The 22,834-nt window shown below is 42.2% G+C and overlaps 1 protein-coding gene across 1 annotated transcript; it reads right to left on the bottom strand.

Annotated features, from left to right (window-relative positions):
- Positions 1 to 15,652: 15,652 nt before the first annotated feature.
- Positions 15,653 to 21,418, bottom strand: LOC134285952 (uncharacterized). The gene has a single exon (XM_062847509.1). It carries the CDS (start codon positions 21,416 to 21,418, stop codon positions 15,653 to 15,655), a length of 5,766 nt encoding a protein of 1,921 aa, XP_062703493.1.
- Between the last annotated feature and the right edge of the window lie 1,416 nt (positions 21,419 to 22,834).

Here is a 22,834-nt window from a genome sequence, read left to right as displayed (position 1 = left end):
CGGATAGGCCTGACTAGTAGGCGTTTAAAATCAGATGGTTTTGGGGGCCTTTAACAGTTCTCCTATGAAAATGATAGTTCAGCGTTTTCGCCTTTGTTCGGCAGTTGTAAACAGTGGCATACACGGACCTGTCAACTGAAAAGGCCTATAGCAACATTTTTGAATCCCCAGTGCGAAAAATGTCGAGTAATATCACGTCAAGATCGACCTCAAATGTCAAACTAGAACTATTTATTATTTTACTTATGTCGTATTTTCTCATTATTCCTTTGCTTTTCGAAAGTGTCTGGGTTCAAATTACGATCAGTCCAGGAAATCTACAAATGACTATACCGTTTTTAACTTTTGATACTCTCCTGCTCCTTGTAGCCTATTTATATATAATTAATACATGACTTATTACACTATCGAAGAATACTTTTATTCCCCACATGAAGAAATTCCCGCAGGAATCCCGGAAAAAAAAAATCCTGGGAAGAAACTCTAAGATGAATTCCGGGATGATTTGCGGAAGGTATCGCTGAAAAATCCAGATGAATATCTTGGAGTGTTGCGAACACTGGCACTGAAAGCAACACCAACATTTTTACTCGGGCACTACCGACGCCCGACGTCGACTCAACCGTCGCGACCACGTGAATGGGTTGCCGTGGCAACGAACGCACCACGCCGCGAGCTGCAGTCGCAGTAAGCGGGTTCAAATTTGAATAAACGAGCAGAAGTGAAAATTTTCTTTTTCGAGTAAGACGCATATGGTCGAGTGTTAGAATAATAAATTAATTTGTAAACGCGTTTGTGTTAAATTAGACTTTAAATAAATTGAATTAGCCAAAATTCAATGCGTAACTCGTGAATTGTAAATTAATTCTGAGGAAAAGTGGCTTTGCTGACGGAAGAATAAGTTTCAGTGCGGTCTTGAAAACGGTGGTTTGTCGTAATTGCGTGACTGTGGTGCTAAGCGGTTAGAAACCTAGAGAGTTGCCAAAACTGCCCATGTAACCACTAAGCATTTGAATAAGCCGTGTATCAGCCCGTATTATGCATTTAAACTGCTTGCTGCCCTACATAAGCAGTTCGAATGCATAACTGCCTTGAGTTAGCATGAGCTTTACTGCTCAAAAGCTTTTGGCTGTTAATTAGCATTTCAACTGCTTGAAGTGTTTTCACTTGGGAGCAATCAGAATGCTTTTCAACTGCTCTTTAAATGCTAGGAGCAAAAAGGTTGGGAGATATGTTACGCATTTGGCAACACATATTGTCTCTCTCTTACAGAGCCTATGCTTCTGTTTACAAATTTGTTCCTTCATTTTCCCCTACCCATCCAAAAGCATCAAAGAAAACATTACTGCAGCTGGATTGGATTGGGAACTTGTCCATCAAAAAATCACTAATTATTTATCATTTCGTCGGAAAATGTGTGCCGAATAGGTGGATGCTTTGGTGCTTTGGTGGATCATAGGATTGTCTGAAAGAGGGAAGAATGAATCATATTTCACAGATATTTAAAAGAAGGGATCGTAATGCTCTATCATAATGAAATATCTCAATGAAAACAAGTTTTGGATGTTGAATCTGAAGCTGTTTTCGAATCATTCTTTATATTGGCGATTAAATCAACGCACGCCACCGGAACAGCTTTAGCATCGTGGATCAGGAGCAACAGAATCAGAAGCAGATATAATTCATCAATCTCCGGATCGTAAGTTCAAACCTACATCACTACAAAAATCAGCAAAAAAGTACCCCCTAGCACCGGCTGGAATATGGAAGGACGATGAAGCGGGGAAGCAGGCTGAGAGAATGAGAAGCAGACGTCAATCTATTTGTTTTTTTTTTGCTCCGCTTCTTTGACGTTTCGTTACGACGTTCCTGAAGGGATAGCACTAAGACAGCCCGTTATTTTGCCAAAACCTGCTATGAGGTAGCACTATATGCGCATTGCGCATATACGGCTAATTAGCATTAAACGCCTTGTCATAAAGGCTACTATAATGCTGAAGGAATGTTATTTTAAATGCTTACTGGTTACTTGGGTGGTGCTTCCCTCCACCACGCTACCAGGAAACCACCCAACCGTCCAGCAGATGAGCCCTCTGACGATTCGAATTCGAGCGAACCTTCTGGACCATTTTGGCCCTTCGAATGCCCATGGCCGATTTATCTGGAACAACAGGTACAGACGATCTAGTAGAAAAATAGAGGTTAAGTTCATTAGGCTTTAGATAAGTACGTAGTTTATATTCCGCCTGCCCAACAGGATCCGGTTTCGGAGAACAAATCTGTCGTCTCCGGTGCATCGAGACAAGCCGCCAAAGTCCCGATTGCGGTCTACAGGAACTCAGTCCACAGGAAATTTAGGAAAGGATTCCTGGAGGAATCATTTAAAAAGAATTTTGAAAGACATTCCTAAGGGAAACCCTCAAAGAATCAATGAAGGAATCTTGGTAGGGCTCAATGCAGAAATTCCTGAAAGAATTCCGGAAAGAAGCAAAGAATAAATTCCTAAAGCAATCCCAGGAATAGTTCTATGGAAATCACAGAAGAAATCCATTAAAAATTGGAGTAATCCATGAAAGAATCTTAAAAGGAGACCCTTAGAATATATTTTGAAGGAATCCTTGAAAGAATCCATTGAGAGATCCCTGAAACAATCGTGGAAGAACCGCTGAAGAAACCCCCGGAAAAATCCCTGAAGTAATTCCGGGAGCAATCCCAACAGAAATAAATGTAGGGATTCCTGGATAAACCCTGATGGAATCCCAGCAGCAAACAGCAGAGGAATTCCTGGTAGAATCGCCGAAGAAGCCTCTGGAGAAATGCATGGAGAAATCCCTAATGCAATTTCTTCAAAGACCCTTGAAGTCATCACAAGAAGAATTTCTGGAGGAGTCCCCGGATAAATTCCCAAAGGGAACCCGGAAAGAATCAATGAAGGAATCACGAGAAGAATTTCTGAAGGAATCCCTGTTGAAAGGATCCAAAAGGAAATCCCAACGGATACCCTGTGAGGATCACGGGAAAAATCAATGAAGAAATCTCAGAAAGAGTCCCGAGAGAAATCCCTAAACGAATCCCCGAAAAAAAAAGTGAAACAATCTATGAATGAATCCCGGGAGGAAAATCTCGGTCGAAATCCCTGAAGTAGAAATCTCTAAAGAAATCCCGAAAAAAAAACAGAACCTTGAAGGAATTCCTAACGCAACCTCGTGAATAATCCGTGCAAAAATCTCGAAATGAATTCCGGGACAAATCATTGAAGGAGCAGTCCATGATCGAATCCAGAAAGTAGCCCGAAGAAATCAAAGTTTACTGTGAAGAGACCCAAAATGTGAAGAAAGACAACCGATAAATTTCGGTAGACGCGTGTGGCAGGGCATAATGTGCTATGACCTTTTTTTCAACTATTATTTAACAGCTTTCATTGCCTACTGATCAAGAGACAAAAAAAAACTTAATTGATTTTATGTGAAGAATTCGGGTTATTTTAAATTCACAAACTGAAAGCGGGAGCTTACATTCGTGTCGTTAGTATCTTGTGTAAATATCCGTATCTGTTATTTTTCCTTCCACGCCAGAAGGAACTTTTTTCAATAACCTGCAAAGTTTTTTCTCACACTCCCAACCTATTGAAAATGAAATGGAACGAAAAAAAAAACAAAATCACCCAAAGAAAAGCTCAAGAATGAACTGAACAAACAGAAAAAAAGAATACCAAAGAAAAATCGTATTTGCATTTGCATTCTCGACGTCGTCGTCGTCGGTTCCACCTTTCTTATGTATTGAAAGGAGCGGAAAAGTTTTCAATATGCAGTTCGTTTCTCGAATGTTAATCTTACATGCATACATAAAGCAGCTTCCGTTTCGAGGAAGCATATGCACACAATTCCTGCACTTCCCGCCCCGTCCGTGTCCTGAACCACCACCCCCTCAATCACACATACAGCCGAAGCAGTCTCGTACGTACACAGACACATCCAAGTAGCCTAGGAACACGCGATCACGGCAAAGCTCCTCCGTGCTCTTCTGCTGCTACTCCTGCACATGTATTCGGTATTGTTTGCACAAAGCAGGCCCTGGGAAAAGTCACATCCTAGCAGCCGGTTTATGACGATGACGACGACGGCGCAGCCTGCTATGTGTATGCAACAAAACGACAACCATGAATGACGACGACAACGATGGCGAGGACATGATGATGCTCCATGCGATGACAAACGAACCACCCAGCCAGCGAACGAACGAAACGATGCGAGACACTAGTTCATCTTCCCACTTCCCCCATGGGAGCCTTGCCATCCTGGGTCGGTCGATGATAACGCTTTTCACAACAGGAAAAGCACACAAAAACTTGTCTATATTCATGTTTACACAATTCAGACCCCATCCCATAGCGGAAGGAGTAAGGGGTCGTACCACCACCTCCTCCAAATTGATGTGACGTAGATCTACATGTGTTATGGTTCTAAAAGGGGAAGCAGTTGGCAATGCAACGATGGAATTAACGACAAACACTTGTTACCTATTTACCTGATATTGCTTTATTTTGTAGTATCGACGTGCATTCGAAGTGTGTTTAGAGTATTTTAAAATTTACGTTTATTTTATACCAGCTGTCCCGACAAACGTCGTACTGCCTGCCTACTGTGTTTTTTGTCATACAGCTCCCTAGAGAAGTCCCTTGCAAAGTCATATGTATGGGAGCCCCGCGGTTCCAGAGACCGGAGAGGTCCCACATCAAGCTACCAGGCTGAGAACCTTCCCCGGCTCCAAAAATACCAATATACAAAATTTCACACCAATCGGTCCAGACAGACAGACAGACAGACAGACAGACAGACAGACAGACAGACAGACAGACAGACAGACAGACAGACAGACAGACAGACAGACAGACAGACAGACAGACAGACAGACAGACAGACAGACAGACAGACAGACAGACAGACAGACAGACAGACAGACAGACAGACAGACAGACAGACAGACAGACAGACAGACAGACAGACAGACAGACAGACAGACAGACAGACAGACAGACAGACAGACAGACAGACAGACAGACAGACAGACAGACAGACAGACAGACAGACAGACAGACAGACAGACAGACAGACAGACAGACAGACAGACAGACAGACAGACAGACAGACAGACAGACAGACAGACAGACAGACAGACAGACAGACAGACAGACAGACAGACAGACAGACAGACAGACAGACAGACAGACAGACAGACAGACAGACAGACAGACAGACAGACAGACAGACAGACAGACAGACAGACAGACAGACAGACAGACAGACAGACAGACAGACAGACAGACAGACAGACAGACAGACAGACAGACAGACAGACAGACAGACAGACAGACAGACAGACAGACAGACAGACAGACAGACAGACAGACAGACAGACAGACAGACAGACAGACAGACAGACAGACAGACAGACAGACAGACAGACAGACAGACAGACAGACAGACAGACAGACAGACAGACAGACAGACAGACAGACAGACAGACAGACAGACAGACAGACAGACAGACAGACAGACAGACAGACAGACAGACAGACAGACAGACAGACAGACAGACAGACAGACATTTTTAAAATAATTCATTAAATTTCGGCCAGTCTGTAGAATTTCTAAAGATATGTCAGAAGGTTTTTCTAGGAGGTCAATCCCTGAAGAAATTGTTAAATGAATATTTCTGACGGATTTTTGAAGGAATTCCTGCACAAATATTTAATAAAAACACTAGAAAACATTCTTAAGAACTTCATGGATCTATTTCCAAAGCAATCCATGCATAATTCTAAAAAAATGAGAATTTTCTGTAGGAATCCTGGATGGATAAAAATATATCCATGAAGTCTAAAAATATTCATGAAGAAAATTTCACAATCAGGAAAGAAAAAGTAAAACAAAATTGGAGACATTTTGATGGAACCCCCCAGAATAAATTTCAAAAAAAAAAATGGAAAATTTTCCTGAACATCTGCGGAAGCATTTCTGAAAAATCTCTAAATGATTTTCAAAAAAACTTTTCTAAACCGGTCAGAAGTTTCAACTAGGAAAAATCCCAAGCAGATTTCCTGTTGGAGATGTTGTAGAAATCCCTGGAAGAATCACGGGGGCAATATTATTGAAATTCCTGGACTCCACCAGAAATTATTGCTGGAATACAACATGAGATTTCCACAGAAAGCCCTGCTGCGATTCCACCAGGTATTTCTTCAAAATTTCCTGCTGTTATATTTTCAGGGATTTCTGCAAGGATTCCTCCAGAACTTTTTTCTTAGAACTCCAGCCGGTAGTCTACATGAAATTTCAAGGAAATTTTATTTCATTGCTTCAGGAGTGCTGCTAGTATGCATTCAGGATTTTCTGGTGGAATGCGCCAAGAAGTCTTGCTGGGATTCATCAGGAAATTCCTTTTGAGAATCCTCCAAGAACACTTGGAGGACACCTAAGAGCAATTACTGAAGATATCCCAACAAAAATTCCCGAAGAAATTTTAAAAATTAAAAAAAAAAAGAAATCTTGAACATCGAGAGAGGTTTTTCTACGGCAATCCTTGGAGAAATCACAGAATGAAATTGTATAGGGAAACGAGGAGAAACCTTAGGAGCAATCTTAGCAAGAATTTCCATTCGTGCATTTGTGGAGGAATTTGATTTTTGCAAAGACTTCTGCTTGAATTCCTCCAAGAGTACAACTTGGCATTTCTTCGCGGATTTCTCCAGTAGTTTATTCTGGACTTTCGATGGGTAATCGTCTAGGAATGCCTACTGCTCTAGGATACTTGCAGAAGTTCTTTCTGTGTCTACAGTGCTTTTTACAAAAATGTCTCCACAAATTTCTCTTGGAAATTCCCCAAGAACGCCTACTGGGTTTCCTTCAAGCAATCCGGTTCCTCCAGGTATTTTTCCTAAGGATTCCTCCAGGAATTCCTGTTGGAATTTGATCAAGAATTCATCTGGGATTACCTCTGAAAATTCTTGCTGGGATTTCTCCAATTATTCTTGATGTAATTCATCGAGCATTTCCTGTTGTAGTTTCTCTATGGATTCTTCCAAAAATTCACATAGAGTTTTTTTAAGGATGTTTTAGAACTTCTGTAAAGATCAGAGGAAATCGGAGGAATTCTTTGATGAATTCCTTGAATAAATCCTTAATGGAATCTCTGGAGGTATCTTTTGAGAAATTCATGGTGAAATCCATTAGGCACGAAATTTCCAGAGGATTTCTAAAAATAGTTCTCCAGCAATTCCTCCTGGAATTCCTCTAGGGAATGCCTGGTAGGGTTCCTCCTAAAACTCCGGCTACACAGAAAAAAACCTAATTAATCCACCTAGCAGTGATGGCGGCGCCTTCCTCGTGAAAACACATTTCAACAAAACTTAAGTGACATGTAGATGAATATCGCACTTCCATACGTTAAACAAAAATCCATTACATGGCAACAGAAATCATATCGTTTATGTAGCTTTGATGTTTGCGCCTATATGTCTTAAGGACATATATGAGCGAATCCAAAAATGGCCGTCACAATGGCTGCCTTGCAAATACCGAAAACACGGATCTCGTCATCTAAACAACAAACAGAGCTGAAAAAGCAATGAGTAGCCTCGTGATAAACATTTTCGGGCGTTTTGTGGATGACGAGATCGGTGCTCTCAAAAAATACGAGTCCCATTTCACCATAATAAAAAGCCGCTATCTTGAACTTCGTGCCGCAATTTTGGATTTATGTCCGCCATCTTGACTATTCTGGTCTTTATTATTAGGCACCACATTTCTTCCCCATACCAGATATACCCATATTGCATGGTTTTAGAGCCCAGAACTCCATTGAACATCCACCATCTTGGAGTCCACAATTCGTCCCTATATCAAATAAACCCATATGACTCGGATTTAGACTCCGGACATTTTCCCCATACAAATTATACCCTTTTTGCATGGTTTTAGGGCCTAAAACTACGTTATACAGCCGCCATATTGAATTTAGAGCCGCCATTTTGTATTTTAGACCGCTATCTTGGATATTCAGGTTGCCATTTTTGGACTCCGGACATCTTGCCCATACAAAATATACTCTTATTACATGGTTTTAGAGCCAAAAACTCCACTAAACAACCGCCATCTTGAATTTGGAGCCGCCGTCTTGGATTTTAGACCGCCATACCAAATATACCCATATTGCATGGTTTTAGGGTTCAAAACTCCTTTAAACAGCCTCCATCTTGAATTTGAAGCCACCATCTTGAATTTTAGAACGCCATCTTGAATGTTCAGGTCGCCATTTTTGGACACCGGACATGTACCCCATGCAAAATATACCCTTATTGCATGGTTTAGGGACTAAAACTCCGTCTACAGCCAGCATATTGAATCTGGAGCCGCCATCTTGAATTGTAGACCACCATATTGGATACTCAGATCGCCATTTGTGGACTCAAGACATCTTCCCCATACAAAATATACCCATGTTACATGGTTTTAGTGCCTAAAGCTCCATTAAACAGCCGCCATCTTGAATTGGAGGCGCCATCTTGGATATTATGGTCGCCATTATTGGACTCCAAACATCTTCCCCATACAAAATGTACCCATATTACATGGTTTAGGCCTTAAAACTCCATTATACAGCCGCCATCTTGAATTTGGAGCCGCCATTTTGGATTTTGGACCGACATCGTAGAATTTTCGGTCTCCTGTGTTAATATCACAAAATTTGTCAACCATGCTGAATGTTACAAAAATCGCCGCAGTTTGATGTGTCGCATGAAGGGGCTTGGTCGGGGACTTGGTTCAGTTGTGGGGGGGAACGTGGGGTAATATGCACCCCCTAAGAAAACGTGGCAAACGTGGATGATTTTATGGGTGTCTTGCGTTTTGAAAGTTAGTTCACTTATTTGACTAAAAGACGCCAACTTTTGGTCCGCGTGATATTAATTTTACCGAATCAAATTAACAATTTAAAAAAGTGTTACGTTTTGGGTGCTGAAAAACTGTTGGGGGCAAAACGCACCTTGAGGTGGGGCAATACGACCTCTGGCATTTTCCGCTTTGAATTCTAATAAAATACCAGGCGGCTCCAACTTACTGTTTACGGCAGCAAATGGAAGGAGTAGGAGGCGGATGGTAGTTAATAGGTTTATTCAATGTAATCAGCGCGCAATTGCTTAAATTGTGTGCGCTTCAAATTAGACAATCTTTCCAAATGTGGAAAATCATCGTTTTCCACGCTTTTCATTCGAATATTCTTTGCATTCTTGGACTTGTTTGGCTTAGTTTTACGTCTAGTTTACTTGTATCGAATGGAACTTCACTTATGTAATGCAATAGCGTAAGGGCGTTTTGCCACGGGGTTGCGTATTACCCCAGGTTACCCTATATGTGGCCACTTCTTGCGGTGCTGGTCCGGATCACTCAAATGACCATAACTCCGGAACGCCTTGACCGATCCGGACCATTTTTAATAACAAACAATGCGGTAAAATTCCGGCTCGATTCCAGCTATAATCCAAAAATCAGCCAATGGGAAGTGCCTTAAAAGTGAGTTACCTTTTTGTACACACTACATTTCTAAAAAAAAAAAATCATGAATAAATTACAGAACCAATTGCTGGAGGAAGCCCATCAAGAATTTCTATTGATAAAGCCTGAAGAGGTCTTGGATGAATCCCTGTCGAAAAGTATTGAGGAATCTCAAGAGGAATCCTTGGAAAAATATCTGAATATCTGAAAATGTCCTTTGAGAAACCACCGGAATAGCTATTACAGGAAATCTTGGAAAAATCCCTGGAAGAATTCATGAAGAAAATCTTAAATCTCTGGACAAATCACAGGAGGAATTCCTGGAGGAACTGCAAGTGGACTCCCTGGAGTAATCCCAGGAAGCATTCCTGGAGGAATCCTGGAAAGTATTTCTTCAGCAATTACAGCAGCGATATCTAGCGAATCGCATTAGGAATTCCTGAAGGCAATCCAAGGGAAATCTTTTGGAAAATCTTCATGGAATTCCTAAAAAACTTGCCTGCTTTCTTAAAGGGTTCCTTTGGGCATTGCTCTTGCGATACTTTCAGAGTTTCCTCAGAGTTTTTCTCAGAGTATCAATAGATATTTTAACTCAAATTTATTTCTTCAGGAACTGTTGCTAGGATTATTCAAGCATTTTCAACAAGGATTTTTTCAGGAATTGTAGTTATGAATCCTCTAAAAATTCCAAGAGGATTCCTAGCAGGACTTGCTTGAGGAATCCCAGCAAATTTTCCTGGAGGATTCTATCATAAACTTCTGAATAAATCCCAGAAGTATTTTTGGATAAATACTAGCGAGCATACCTAAAAAAAATCTCAACGTGATTTTCAACAGGAATCACGGGGAACGTTATTAATTTTTTTAGTAATCTTCGTAGAAATGCCATAGGAATCACAACAGAAAAAAAAATCGCAGCTGTAATTACTAGCGTTTGCAGTTTCTTTTCTTATTTACTCTCCCAATCAAACACAAGCAAGAGAAGGATGGAAGAGGGGAACTTGCCTCGTTTTTTATCCTGCTCTTTCCCGTGTGTATCAAGGAGAATGAGGTTACCTACGCTAGTTGCTGTAACTGCATGAGGTATTCCAGCAATCATTTATACAGGAATCTAACGTTCCTTCCAGAAATTTCTCCAAAATGCCTCCAGAGATTTTTCCAAGCATTCCATCAGGAAATCGATTTGGAATGAGAAACTTTTGGTAGTTGAGACGTAGGCTTTGTTCCATTTGGAGCGTCATTCCAAGAAGGAAAAAGCATGAAAGTTGTGTTTCATTACAAAGCATAACTTTGTTGATTACTACTAAATTTCCAAAAATCCCCAGAAAAAAGTTCTAACGAAAAAACTATTTCAAGGAGTCGTTCACAAAAACTGACACATAATTTTTAAAATAAAGCTAATATCTAATAGTTTGTTCGGAAAACGTTCCAACAATACATTTTTCTGCAAATTTGCCAAAGATACCAATTGTCCAATAGTCTATCTTCATTTATGAAAAAAAAGTGAATTTCTATTGCACTTTAGGTGGATTAATCACAAAGGCAAAAATTCCCAAATAAAGAGTAAAATCTTCTAAGAAACGATACCGATAAAGTCAATACTTAAGACTGGAGAAAATGGATTATGGAAGTGAACCCCAGTATTAAAGTGGCCCACACTTATATGAAAAACAAAAATTTCGAAAAATATCAAGTCTTACCTCCTGAACCAGTTGTTTTGGACTCTCAGAAGCTACATTCTAAATTGGAGCAAAATTGGTCAAGTTTATATGGCAAAATATGCCCAAATGTATGCAGAAATCTTAAGTTTTTGATTTTTGCCGCTAGGTGGCACTGTAAGCGTTCAAAAATTAAACCCGTTGGTATTCTTGTGGGTGTCTATATGCCAAACAACTTTGTCGAAGACCGCAAAGTGATCCTACGCCGGAGGTTGGGCGAAACTTTATTGTTGCTTTTCCAGTACACGTTAAGGAATAATATCAATAATGAAATCTCAATACTCCGCTTCACTTTGCCTAGGGTATAACTTTTTTTCACAGCCGTCGGATCACTTTGCGGTCTTCGACAAAGTTGTTTGACATACAGTCACCTACAGAAATACTAAAGGGATTGATCATTAAACGCTTATAGTGTCACCTAGCGGCAAAAATCGAAAACTCAAGGTTTCTTTATACGTTTCGCCAAGTTTTCCCATACAAACTTCAGCGCTTGTTGAGCGCCTCCTTGGGCTTGACCGATTGTGCACAAATTTAAAATGTAGCTTCTGGGAGTCCAAAACAACTGGTTCAGGAAGTAAGACCTTTTCGAAATTTTTGTTTTTCGTATAAGTGTGGGCCACACCCTACCCAGCAGTGCTGAAAAATTCATTTCGTCATATCTAAATTCAATCACCTACAGCTCATGTTAGAAGCTGAACCTGAGAATATGGTATATGAAAAACTTGTGCAGAAAGAAAGTCACGGAAAAACCGCTATTTTTGGAATATTTGATGTAAATGTCACGGACTACCTTTGAAAAATGCCACATGATATTCACCGTGAATATCATTGGGATTTTTCGAAGGAAGTCCGTGACATTTACCTTAAATATTCGAAAAGTAGTGGTTTTTTTGTGACTTTCTTGCAGAACTGGTCTAGCTGCACAAGTTTTTCATATACCATATTCTCAGGTTCAGCTTCTAAAATGAGCTGTAGGTGATTGAATTTAGATATGACGAAATGATTTTTTCAGCACTGCTACCCAGTATACAGTATGCAGTAAGTTTCTCTGGAAATAATGTCCCAAACGCTCCACACCTGTTCATAAACAATGTTCGATGGTAGAGGTTTGAGTTTCAATGCAAATAGAGTGAATTCCCATATAGCTGAGGCGGTAAACGCACGGGTATTCAGCATGACCATGCTGAGGGTGACGGGTTCGATTCCCGGTCGGTCCAGGATCTTTTCGTAAAGGAAATTTCCTTGACTTCCTTGGGCATAGAGTATCTTCGTGCCTGCCACACGATATACGCATGTAAAATGGTCATTGGCAGAGGAAGCTCTCAGTTAATAACTGTGGAAGTGCTCATTGAACACTAAGCTGAGAAGCAGGCTTTGTCCCAGTGAGGACGTTACGCCAAGAAGAGGAGAGGAGAGTGAATTCAATTGCGAATGGAAAACACGTTTTGTACCGAAAAATAGCCTTTTTATAAGAATCTGACCCAGTGACCCACCAGAATAACTCCGACGTTCTCTGTCAATTTTTATAAGCTAGACATGTGTACGAGTATACTATAAACATTTTCTTATCCTTTGAGTATTCGCTGAACGGCGAGCTTACTTAAGCTTGTATTCGAATTAAAATCATTTCAACCAACATTCAAAAAGAATTTCAATAGAAAATAAGTAGGGAGTCATCAGCATAATATTGTACGAAAGAATTACCTCTTGTTCTATGAACGTCTGTTAGTTAAACAAAGTGAATATGAGATTGTATGATTTTAAACGGCCCGATGACTACGTCTTCCACACAATCAGTTTTCATTTGCAAACTACAAAATGTAGAGAATCCTAACGTTACACAATAACTCAAAGTTTAACAACTTCCCGTATCGCATACAATCGCCGCAATGAGAAACACGAGCCACCAAACAATCTAGTATTCATTGACCGCAGTCGCCCGTCATTTGTACATTGAGAATCGCAGTAACGAAAATATCACCCAGTTGCCATGTCATCAATCTCAGCAGCAGCAGCGCACTCCCAGGCTACTACGCCACTGACTGAATGCAGACTCTGACTGACGAACTGCGGGATTCAGCTGTCTTCCTGTTCTGTGTTGCTTCATCATTCCACAATCCTATGTAGGCAGTTTCATAGACAGCATCTTTGCACGGCACACAGTGACGTTGGAGCCAGGAGCGCCCCATTAGTGTCCGGTTTGTCTAGCGCGAAGCATTTGTTTCCGTGCTTGCCGGTGCTGAATACTTAGTTCTGGGCAGTCAGTGCAGTACTATTGCAACATTGTAGTCTGTTTTATTCCACAAAGTTTTGAAAACATTCGAAGATTGTACCGGTATTTCTCATGAGTCAGGTTATCAACTTTTGAGTTTCGGTATAGGCACGGTAATTTGAATGTTATTTTTGATTTTTTGTCTATTTCGTAATATAAAAATCGAAGGGAAGTGCTTTGGACATTCAAAGTACATTTTCCCACCTAGTACTACTAGTAATACTTCGAGAAATTCTATAAATGTTCAATCATCTTAACCTTATGGTTATGTTATGGCAAAAGGTTATTGCGACAATAGAAAACTTTAAAGTTGGTAGAAGTTAATGATGCATTTATTAAATTACTATGGTGCACTTTAAAATTATTAAGGTAGGTATGATTTGAATTCTTTATAAAGTAAAGTTCAAATAACCATAGCCCAATTCTCATTGTTGATTTAGCTTTTGTGTTTACTGATACAAAATTGTTATAAAATCAAACTTTTTTTGTTCTACCGTTACATCTTCTTCAAAGTAAGTTTTCATCACGGATAATTTAATAAAATTTGTTCATTGCGGATGAATTTTTCAATGTTATGTTGGACATTTCTAGTTTATTCTGGGTGCAATAAAAAGCCTGCCTTATGCAAACCCCTCACGCCACAGTGAAAGTGATTGTTATCAGTAATCACCTCCGCCATCTCTGATTGTAGGTTTCATCGAGCTTTGCCTACTGCGATTGTGCTATCAATTATTGTTAACGTACGTGTTTGACACGCTTTTTAAACAATCCGCGGAAGTACACGTGATTTATTTTTGTGGTCACCCAGCCTGAACCCGGCATTTTACCTAATGGAAAATGAAAAGGTTTGTGGAATGAAAAAAAAAAGCCTTTATTGATTACGGCTAATTGATTGTACGAGTGGATGTACTCTCATCGAGGGGGCCACGATGAATAATGGTTTATCAATTCAATCGCATGAATTGGATGAATGTGGTTAGATTCCATCAATGCCGGTTATTTTATGAAAGCTATTCTAATGCGTTGGATTTTAATTATAAAAGGGAAAACGTAATGGAAACTCAAACAATTAATAGAAAAGTGCTTCCACTGACTGTGCACACGAGAGGGTTCTGCGGCAAAACTAGCGCATCTAGCTGATGGCGTCTATTTTCATCAAAGCATACATTGTTTGCAAACTGAAATTTGTAAAAGCCCGCAATAAGTAATACGTGACGTTTATGATCGCTTTTACGGGTCACGCCCGTAAATGCTGCAATTATCTGCTTGTTTACGATTGACAATTAAGTTTTCCACTGTGTTTGTCGTACGCACTGACAATCATAAATGCCGCGAAGGTACTCGGTTTTCACTTTTGTGTTTCATGAAAATGGTATTTTTAGACTCCATTATACTGTGGAATTCAGTTGGAAGATAATTTAGAATAATTTGAATGCAGTGCGAAATGTGTGACTATAAACTATTCGTTTGGTGCTATTCATATTTTTGACAGCATTACAGTAGACGTTCGATAATCGCATTGCTGTTGACGTTTTATTTTGACGGATAGCGGTGCAATAACTGCAAAACTGTTGCAGATATCGAACTTTCAGTTGAAAAACATCGCATTGCAGTCAAAGCGTTTGAACCAAGCGAGCGTCTACTGTGCTTGTGTAAGGGGCCTCTTGTGTTATTCTCACAGAAACCAGGCCGCCATTTACATATAGCCTGGTATTTACAAAAAAAATCGCACTTATTCGCTAGAAAGTGATTGTTCGGACTGTATTATAGACTTCGCAGCAGTGCGTTTTTGTAGCAGCAGCTCAAAGCTGAAAAAATCCAATTCATTTATTATTTATGTTACATGATACAAAACAGGTTATCTTACATAGTCTTCTCCGCTAAATTCTCGCTCACAAACTCTGTCCTTAAAGGCGGTTTTGTCGACTCGATGTGCAAAGCTATTAGAGTCGTATAATTATTTATATAATTCATTAGATATCAATTAAAATTAAATTATTACCTCAATTAATAGTGGCAAATTCAACCCCACTTATTTCCACGTTGCGATTCTACCAAACTGTTTGCTCAACTGTCATAACATCATACGCATTTTCACACTATCAATACAATCAAACGTGATGCGGCGCCGTGATGCCAGAACATCCCCCACCCCGTGGATCCAAGTGAAGATCATCTTGCTCTTCCTCGGGTTCACGAGTCTTTCCTATCTCCATAAGCGCCAACTTCACCACTGGCCGTCTTAATAGCCCAGATGCGGTACGTACGATCACTTGCCGGACCCGTCCATCTTTCGCGGTTATGAGCTCCTCAATCCTTCCGCGGGTCCAAGTCCTTCTGTCGCCTTCGACAACATACACCAGGTCCCCTACTTGAACTGCTCGAACATCATCGATCCATTTAGAGCGTTTGTTGATTGTAGGTAGATACTCTTTTAGCCATCTGCTCCATACTTTATCGGCTATGTACTGACTCCGTAGGTAGCTGCTTCGCAACATAGCGCCGAGATCCGTCGACATCCTTAGCGGTTCATGACTTGGTGATGATCCTCCAATCAAAAAATGATTGGGCGTTATCGCCTCCAGATTTTCTCTATCTACAGGCATGTAAGTTAATGGACGGGCATTTACGAATCCTTCAACTTCTGCTAAAACTGTCAGCAAGACTTCATCGGTGAGTTTACGTCCATCGTCAATTGCCTTCATTCCGTCCTTAACGCTGCGCACCATCCGTTCCCACACACCCCCCATGTGTGGCGCCGACGGGGGGTTGAACGACCATTTCGTATGAGCATCGGTAAAAGTTTCTGCACATGATTCATTGATTCGTTGGATTTGCTCTTTTAGCTGACGACTTGCGCCAACGAAATTGGTCCCGTTATCGGAGAATATTTCGAGCGGCGACCCTCGCTTTCGAACAAAGCGTTTGATTGCCATTATGCAGGAGTCCGTGGATAGATCAAAGGCGATTTCTAGATGGATAGCGCGGACAACTAGACAGGTGAATACCGCGACATATCGCTTCTCTTTGTGTCGCCCAACGGTCACTTCCAACGGACCCATGTAATCTATTCCGACATAGCTGAATGGACGAACATATGCAGTAAGACGTTGTTCGGGTAGGGGCGCCATCCGCGGGAAATGTGGCTTGCTCGATTTAATCTTGCACCACATGCAGTCCTGGGCTACTCGGTCCACCACAGCGCGTAGATGAGAAATATCGAACCGCTGACGAATTTCGTTTACAACGGCTTCCTTATTCGTATGCCCACAGATGCGATGGTAATGTTCCACCAGACGAGTCGTTATGAGATGGTCCTTTGGTAATATCACGGGGAAACGACAATCAAACGGTAGATATTTCGCATTAGTCGTCCTACCGTCAACTCTCATTACTCCAAATTCGTCGATGAATGGAGAAGATTTGTATATTTTACTCGCTCTGTCGATTTTCTTCCATTGCTGTAGCGGCAAATCTCGGTTATGAGTCAAGATCTTCACCTCATCCGGAAAACATTCGGCCTGTGCTATACGCCAAAGTAACTGTTCCGCTTTTAAGTATTCGCTCTGCTGCAGCGGAACTCTAACCGTTGGTGTTAGACATTTCAGGTATCGTTGTTGTAAGGATGTCGCTTCTACCGTTTCCGCTGGTTTGCCCTCAACTCGCAGACGACAATTGGAAACAAATCGAAGAACTTGGGCCATTGTACGAACAAGAATCTTCCATTTAGAAATTCGTTCGACATCTATGAACGGTTCAGGTACTGGTACGTGGATAAGTGCATAACGGGCCCGAAGTTCTTCCCCGGTGTTTAACGGAATTGCTTTCTGCGGTGGCCAATCGACCTCGGGTTGGTTAAGAAACAATGGACCATTGAACCACCTGCCATGCGAAGTTGGTTCGGTGTCTTTACCCCACTTTGTTAAGGCATCCGCTACGTTGTCCTTTGTGGGAACCCATCTCCAATTCTTAGGCTCGGTCAACGACTGGATCTCTCCTACACGATGAGCCACATACTGCATGTATCTTCTATGATCCGATCGAATCCATGAAAGTACCGTAGTTGAATCCGTCCACACGAACCGATCATTGACTTGAATTGTATGATTTTCGCAAACATTCTGCACAAGGCGTGCTCCCAAAAGTGCAGCTTGTAACTCCATTCTCGGGATAGATTGGTGCTTCAGCGGAGCCACTTTACTTCTTGCCATCACCAGAGTACATGTTACATTGCTGCCATCGAGTATCCGGAAATATGCAGCACAGCCGTACCCCGCTTCGCTAGCATCGGTAAATACGTGTAGTTGTAAAGTTCTACAGGCATCCTGTCTTGCACGGCTAAAGTAGTGACGCGGAATCTCCAGTTGGCCGATCCCCTTCAGAAGTTCAGTCCAGCGTCTCCATTTTGCGAATTCTTCATCTTGCACCTCTTCATCCCATGATACACCTGAACGCCAGACGTCTTGAAGCAGCATCCTTCCGTGCACCAAGTACGGTGCAAGGAGTCCCAATGGATCGAAGAGACTCATAATGCACCGCAGAGCCATTCGTTTTGTTGGTCTTTTATCTCCAGCAATGTAAGCAGCCAGTTCCCCTCGGAGATCGGTAGAGAACACAAAGACGTCTTTAACAGGGTCCCACATCATTCCCAGCACCCTTTCCCATCCGTCGCTTTTATCACAGACAAACGAAGGTCCTGGGGGTTCAACGGTTTGTCCTAATTTCAGCAACACTTCGGGACTATTACTCGACCAATTCCTCATTTCGAATCCCCCGTTTTTATGAATGTCCCTCACTTGTAACGCACGAGCTACTGCTTCGTCTGTGGTATCTGCACTATCGTAATAATCGTCCATATAGGTCTTGTCCACAATTGCCTTCGCAGCTTCAGGAAAAAGGTTCGCGTGCTCTTCAGCGTTGACCTTCAGAACGTGCTGAGCAGAGCAAGGCGAACACGTCGCTCCAAACGTCGCAACGTCCATCACGTAAACGTCTGGTGGTTGATTGAGGTTGAAGCGGAAGAAGAATCTTTGGGAGTGTTTGTCCACCGTCCTAATGCGGATTTGGTGGAACATTTCCCGAATATCGCCTCCAAAGCCAATGCGCCGTTCTCGAAATTTGCAGATTACAGAGGGAAGTGATACGAGCAGATCCGGACCTTTCAAGAGTTGGGAATTTAAAGACACACCATCTACTCGAGCGGCTGCGTCCCACACTAGTCGCTTTTTATTCGGCTTCCGAGGATGATGCACGACGTTCAATGGGAGGTACCAGACTCGGTTTGGATCCGCTTCCGCAAGTTCTTTCTCCGTTGCTTTATGTGCATACGATTTTTGGACATACTGTTGAATTTGTTGTTGTACATTGGCCTTCAATTCGGGGTCTTTCGCTAATTTGGTTTCCAAGCACTTCATCCTTTGCAAGGCCATGGCTCGACTATCAGGAAACTTGATTTCGTCGGTCTTCCACAAAAGACCTGTTTCAAATCGGTCACCCACTCGTCTGGTCGTCATTTCCAACATCCTTCTAGCTCTTCTTTCTTCAGCAGGTTCGGGCAATAGCGTCGGTGACACTCCTACATCCTCAAGAACAAACCGTTGCCGAACCATTTCGTTCAATTCGTCATCAGCAGGGCATTTGCAATTGTGATGGTTCAAGTGATTCTGCATTACTTTTCCACCCGGGCCGTAGATAGCCCAACCCAAGACGCTACGCACCGCGATCGGGTCGCCAGGTTGACCGATCTTGCTTTCTATAGGTGCCAATAACTCCAAATTTTGCAAACCAATCAGTAGTTTTGGAACTGCATTTGCATAGGACGATACTGGGACGTTTTGCAGATGATGGAAGCATTTGCTCAAATCCTCAAATGATAAGCTTTGTCTAGGGAGATTCAAACCATTGATCGTATGGGCTTCTTTGAGTAGGTGTCGCTCCTGCTTTCCTCGACCAGCAATTTCAACGTCCACTAGCCGAGAGTCCTTTTCATTTCGAACCACATTTGACGTCCATCTCATTTCTAATGGTTCCAATTTTCCTTCCAGTCCAAGACTACGCGAAACGCTGGATTCTATCAGGGTGAAAGAGGAGCCTTCATCGAGGAAGGCATACGTATCGACGTACCTATCCCCGTTGTATAACGTGACCGGCACAACTCTGAAAAGTACTGATTTTCCTACTTTACCATGGGTATGGCAGTCTGCTTGGACTTCAGCAGGTGATATCGGGCGATGTAACAGCGGATGATGTCTTGAGCGGCAACTACCAACAGTGCAATGAAATCTGGATCTACACTTCCAACGTCCATGGTCAAATAAACACACCTCGCAGAGCTTCCATCTTTCGGCGGCTGCAATTCGTGATTGGACATCCATCTGTCGAAACTTTTCGCAATTTCTAACACGGTGGTCAGTACGCTCGCATATTGGGCAAGGCTTCCTGTCGATGCCATCCTGTGAATCAAGCTCATTGAAAATGTGGGTGTTCAGATGACCTCGTTCGCGTGATTTCCCCTTTTCCTGCTTATTGACATCCGTTCTCGGTTGCAACAATGTTGTAACTTCGCTGGCGTCTTCAACAAGTGCTGTCATGAAGCCTCCAAACTCCTTTAACGTTGGATCTGGAAATGCTCGCTTGTGTCTAACCCAGTCTAGTTTGATCGCTGCAGGAAGTTTATCCACTAGCTCGTCGAGTAGCGCTGGGTTAGAAAGGTGTGCCTTTAGGTTCGCTGCTTCCAGACTATCGCACAACTGCTGCACAGCCATTCCAAAGTTCATCAACGTATCGAGTCTTTCTGGTTTAGGAGCTTCTACACTTCGAACTTTCGCAAGCAAAGTCTTGATTAAAAGCTCAGGTCTTCCGTATAAGCGCTTTAATGTTTCTATGATCATCGGCACACTCTGCGGAAACATCAATTTGGTAACGACGGCTTCCCTTGCTGGTCCTCGCAAACACTCTTGCAATCGGATGATATTTTCGACATTCGAAAACCCGCAGGCCATGTTAGCAGTTTCAAAACTGCTATAGAATATGGGCCACTCACTTGGATCTCCGGAGAACGTAGGAAGCTTTCTGGGCCATATCTGTCTCGCAGCCAGCTGATTTGCACTAGGCCCCACCCCGTGGACCGACTGGTCGATCATTAGGGCTCTAGCTTCCGGTACCTCGGGTACAGGTGCAAACGATCCGGGTGGGAAGCTGCCTATTGGTGGCTCAACGCATCTGCTGTTCATGTTGGAATCAGACTGCATGTGTTGGTCTATCAGCCAAGCCTTGGTTTGTTTGGCTTTAGTGCCACCGCTAGCATTAGAGCTACTTGCCTTGGAACTACTATCGTCATTTATGATTTCTTCCAATTCGAGCTTTTCCTGCAAGTACTTTTCCATAGCCGCAATTTCCTTTGCACGAAGCGCCCTCTCCTTCTCCCTCTGGATTCGTTCATCCTCGAGTCGTAAACGTTCTTCTTCCAACCTGGACTGTTCCAATAGACGCTCGTTTTCTAATCGCAGTAGGGCTAGACGTGCTCGGGAACGAACACTGGAAGTACCGGATGCATTAGTTCTTCCATCCAACGATTTGTTACCATCCACCTGATTATGAACGCTACGAGAGTCACGGTTTGCGACCTCCTTAGGAGGGTTAGGAGGTGTCAACGAATCGGGTCCATCTCGCCGGCGTTGTTCTTTAGACGTCGATGCTAATGTAGATGCAATAGCACACTTGTTGCAACGCCATGGGCGTGTTTCAACTCCCGGAGACACGCCGACACATGAGTAATGGTGCCAGGTGGAACATTCATCACAAGCAACCATCCCGATATCAGCTGAGTTTGGTCGGTCACACGATCGACAATCATAGCGCTCACCTTTATCGGACATAATGAGTGGCTATCTTTGAGAATGTTCGGACTGTATTATAGACTTCGCAGCAGTGCGTTTTTGTAGCAGCAGCTCAAAGCTGAAAAAATCCAATTCATTTATTATTTATGTTACATGATACAAAACAGGTTATCTTACATAGTCTTCTCCGCTAAATTCTCGCTCACAAACTCTGTCCTTAAAGGCGGTTTTGTCGACTCGATGTGCAAAGCTATTAGAGTCGTATAATTATTTATATAATTCATTAGATATCAATTAAAATTAAATTATTACCTCAATTAATAGTGGCAAATTCAACCCCACTTATTTCCACGTTGCGATTCTACCAAACTGTTTGCTCAACTGTCATAACATCATACGCATTTTCACACTATCAATACAATCAAACGTGATGCGGCGCCGTGATGCCAGAACAGTGATAATAATGCATAAAAATGGCTTTAGTTGGTTCATATTCATGGACCCCTTGCTTACCAAGGGGCTGTCAAGGTGACAAAAATGATGATTTTTTATTTAGACCGATCATTTGGAGTTGAAATTTTGTTTGGCAGCCATCTTGGATTTAGACGCCATTTTGAATTGTATCATTAAATCGCGATTTTTGCTAGATTCGTGTTCACAGAACACTAAACTGAAAAGCAGGCTTTTTTGTCCCTACGCCAAGAATAAGAGTCACGAACACTAATGCAAATCTACTTACTTGGATACTTGCTTGGAAACTTGTATACTACTTGGATCTACACCGAATAAAGCTTTCTTCTTCACTGAACTCGGTCCTGGGCCAATCGCTTCCAGAACCCCTGAACGTTGAGTGCACTTTTTAAAATCTGCATGACCTAGATCTTTAGTCCTAGGCTAGTTCATCTCGGGACCCCCTAGATGTTAAAATACACATTAATATGTATAAAAAAAAAAAACTCGGGACCCACGCTTTACTTTGCCTTCCGAAGATTGCACTCACATTTTGTGAGTTTTTCGGGAGTGGGATTCGATCCCAGGTTCTCGGCGTGATAGTCACGTACTTTAACCATCACATCAGCTCCGCTCCACTTTGAGTGCTCTTTGGTCCTCTTCAACCGTAAACATGCCACGGAGGTGTTGGCCTCTCCCATTTAAAACTGAATATTGTCTAAGCCTTTTGTTCTTCCAGCATCCGGGAGCCCAAAGGAAGGGGGTTCCAAGGGGCTTCGGGGGCGTATCAGGGGGTTGTTTCAGGAGATTTCAGAAGCCTTCGAAGAGCGTTTCGACAGGTTTGTTGGCACTTCAGTTGAATTTCGGGGTAATGACGGTAACTATGGTATCGGCGGCCAGGGCACGTTTATAGGGGAGAGCAAAGGGAGGTTGCAGAGGTGTTTCAACGCCCAGGAGATCTCAGGGCGCGTTAAGGCGGTCCCAACGGGTTTCAGGGATGTTTCA

The sequence above is a fragment of the Aedes albopictus genome, chromosome 2, assembly GCF_035046485.1.
Source record: "Aedes albopictus strain Foshan chromosome 2, AalbF5, whole genome shotgun sequence".
Taxonomy (NCBI): domain Eukaryota; kingdom Metazoa; phylum Arthropoda; class Insecta; order Diptera; family Culicidae; genus Aedes; species Aedes albopictus.
This window is presented reverse-complemented; position numbering and strand designations above follow the sequence as displayed.

Bases quoted from the DNA above. Each gene is read 5' to 3' on its own strand.
- LOC134285952 (XM_062847509.1), bottom strand. From the start codon at position 21,418: ATGTCCGATAAAGGTGAGCGCTATGATTGTCGATCGTGTGACCGACCA.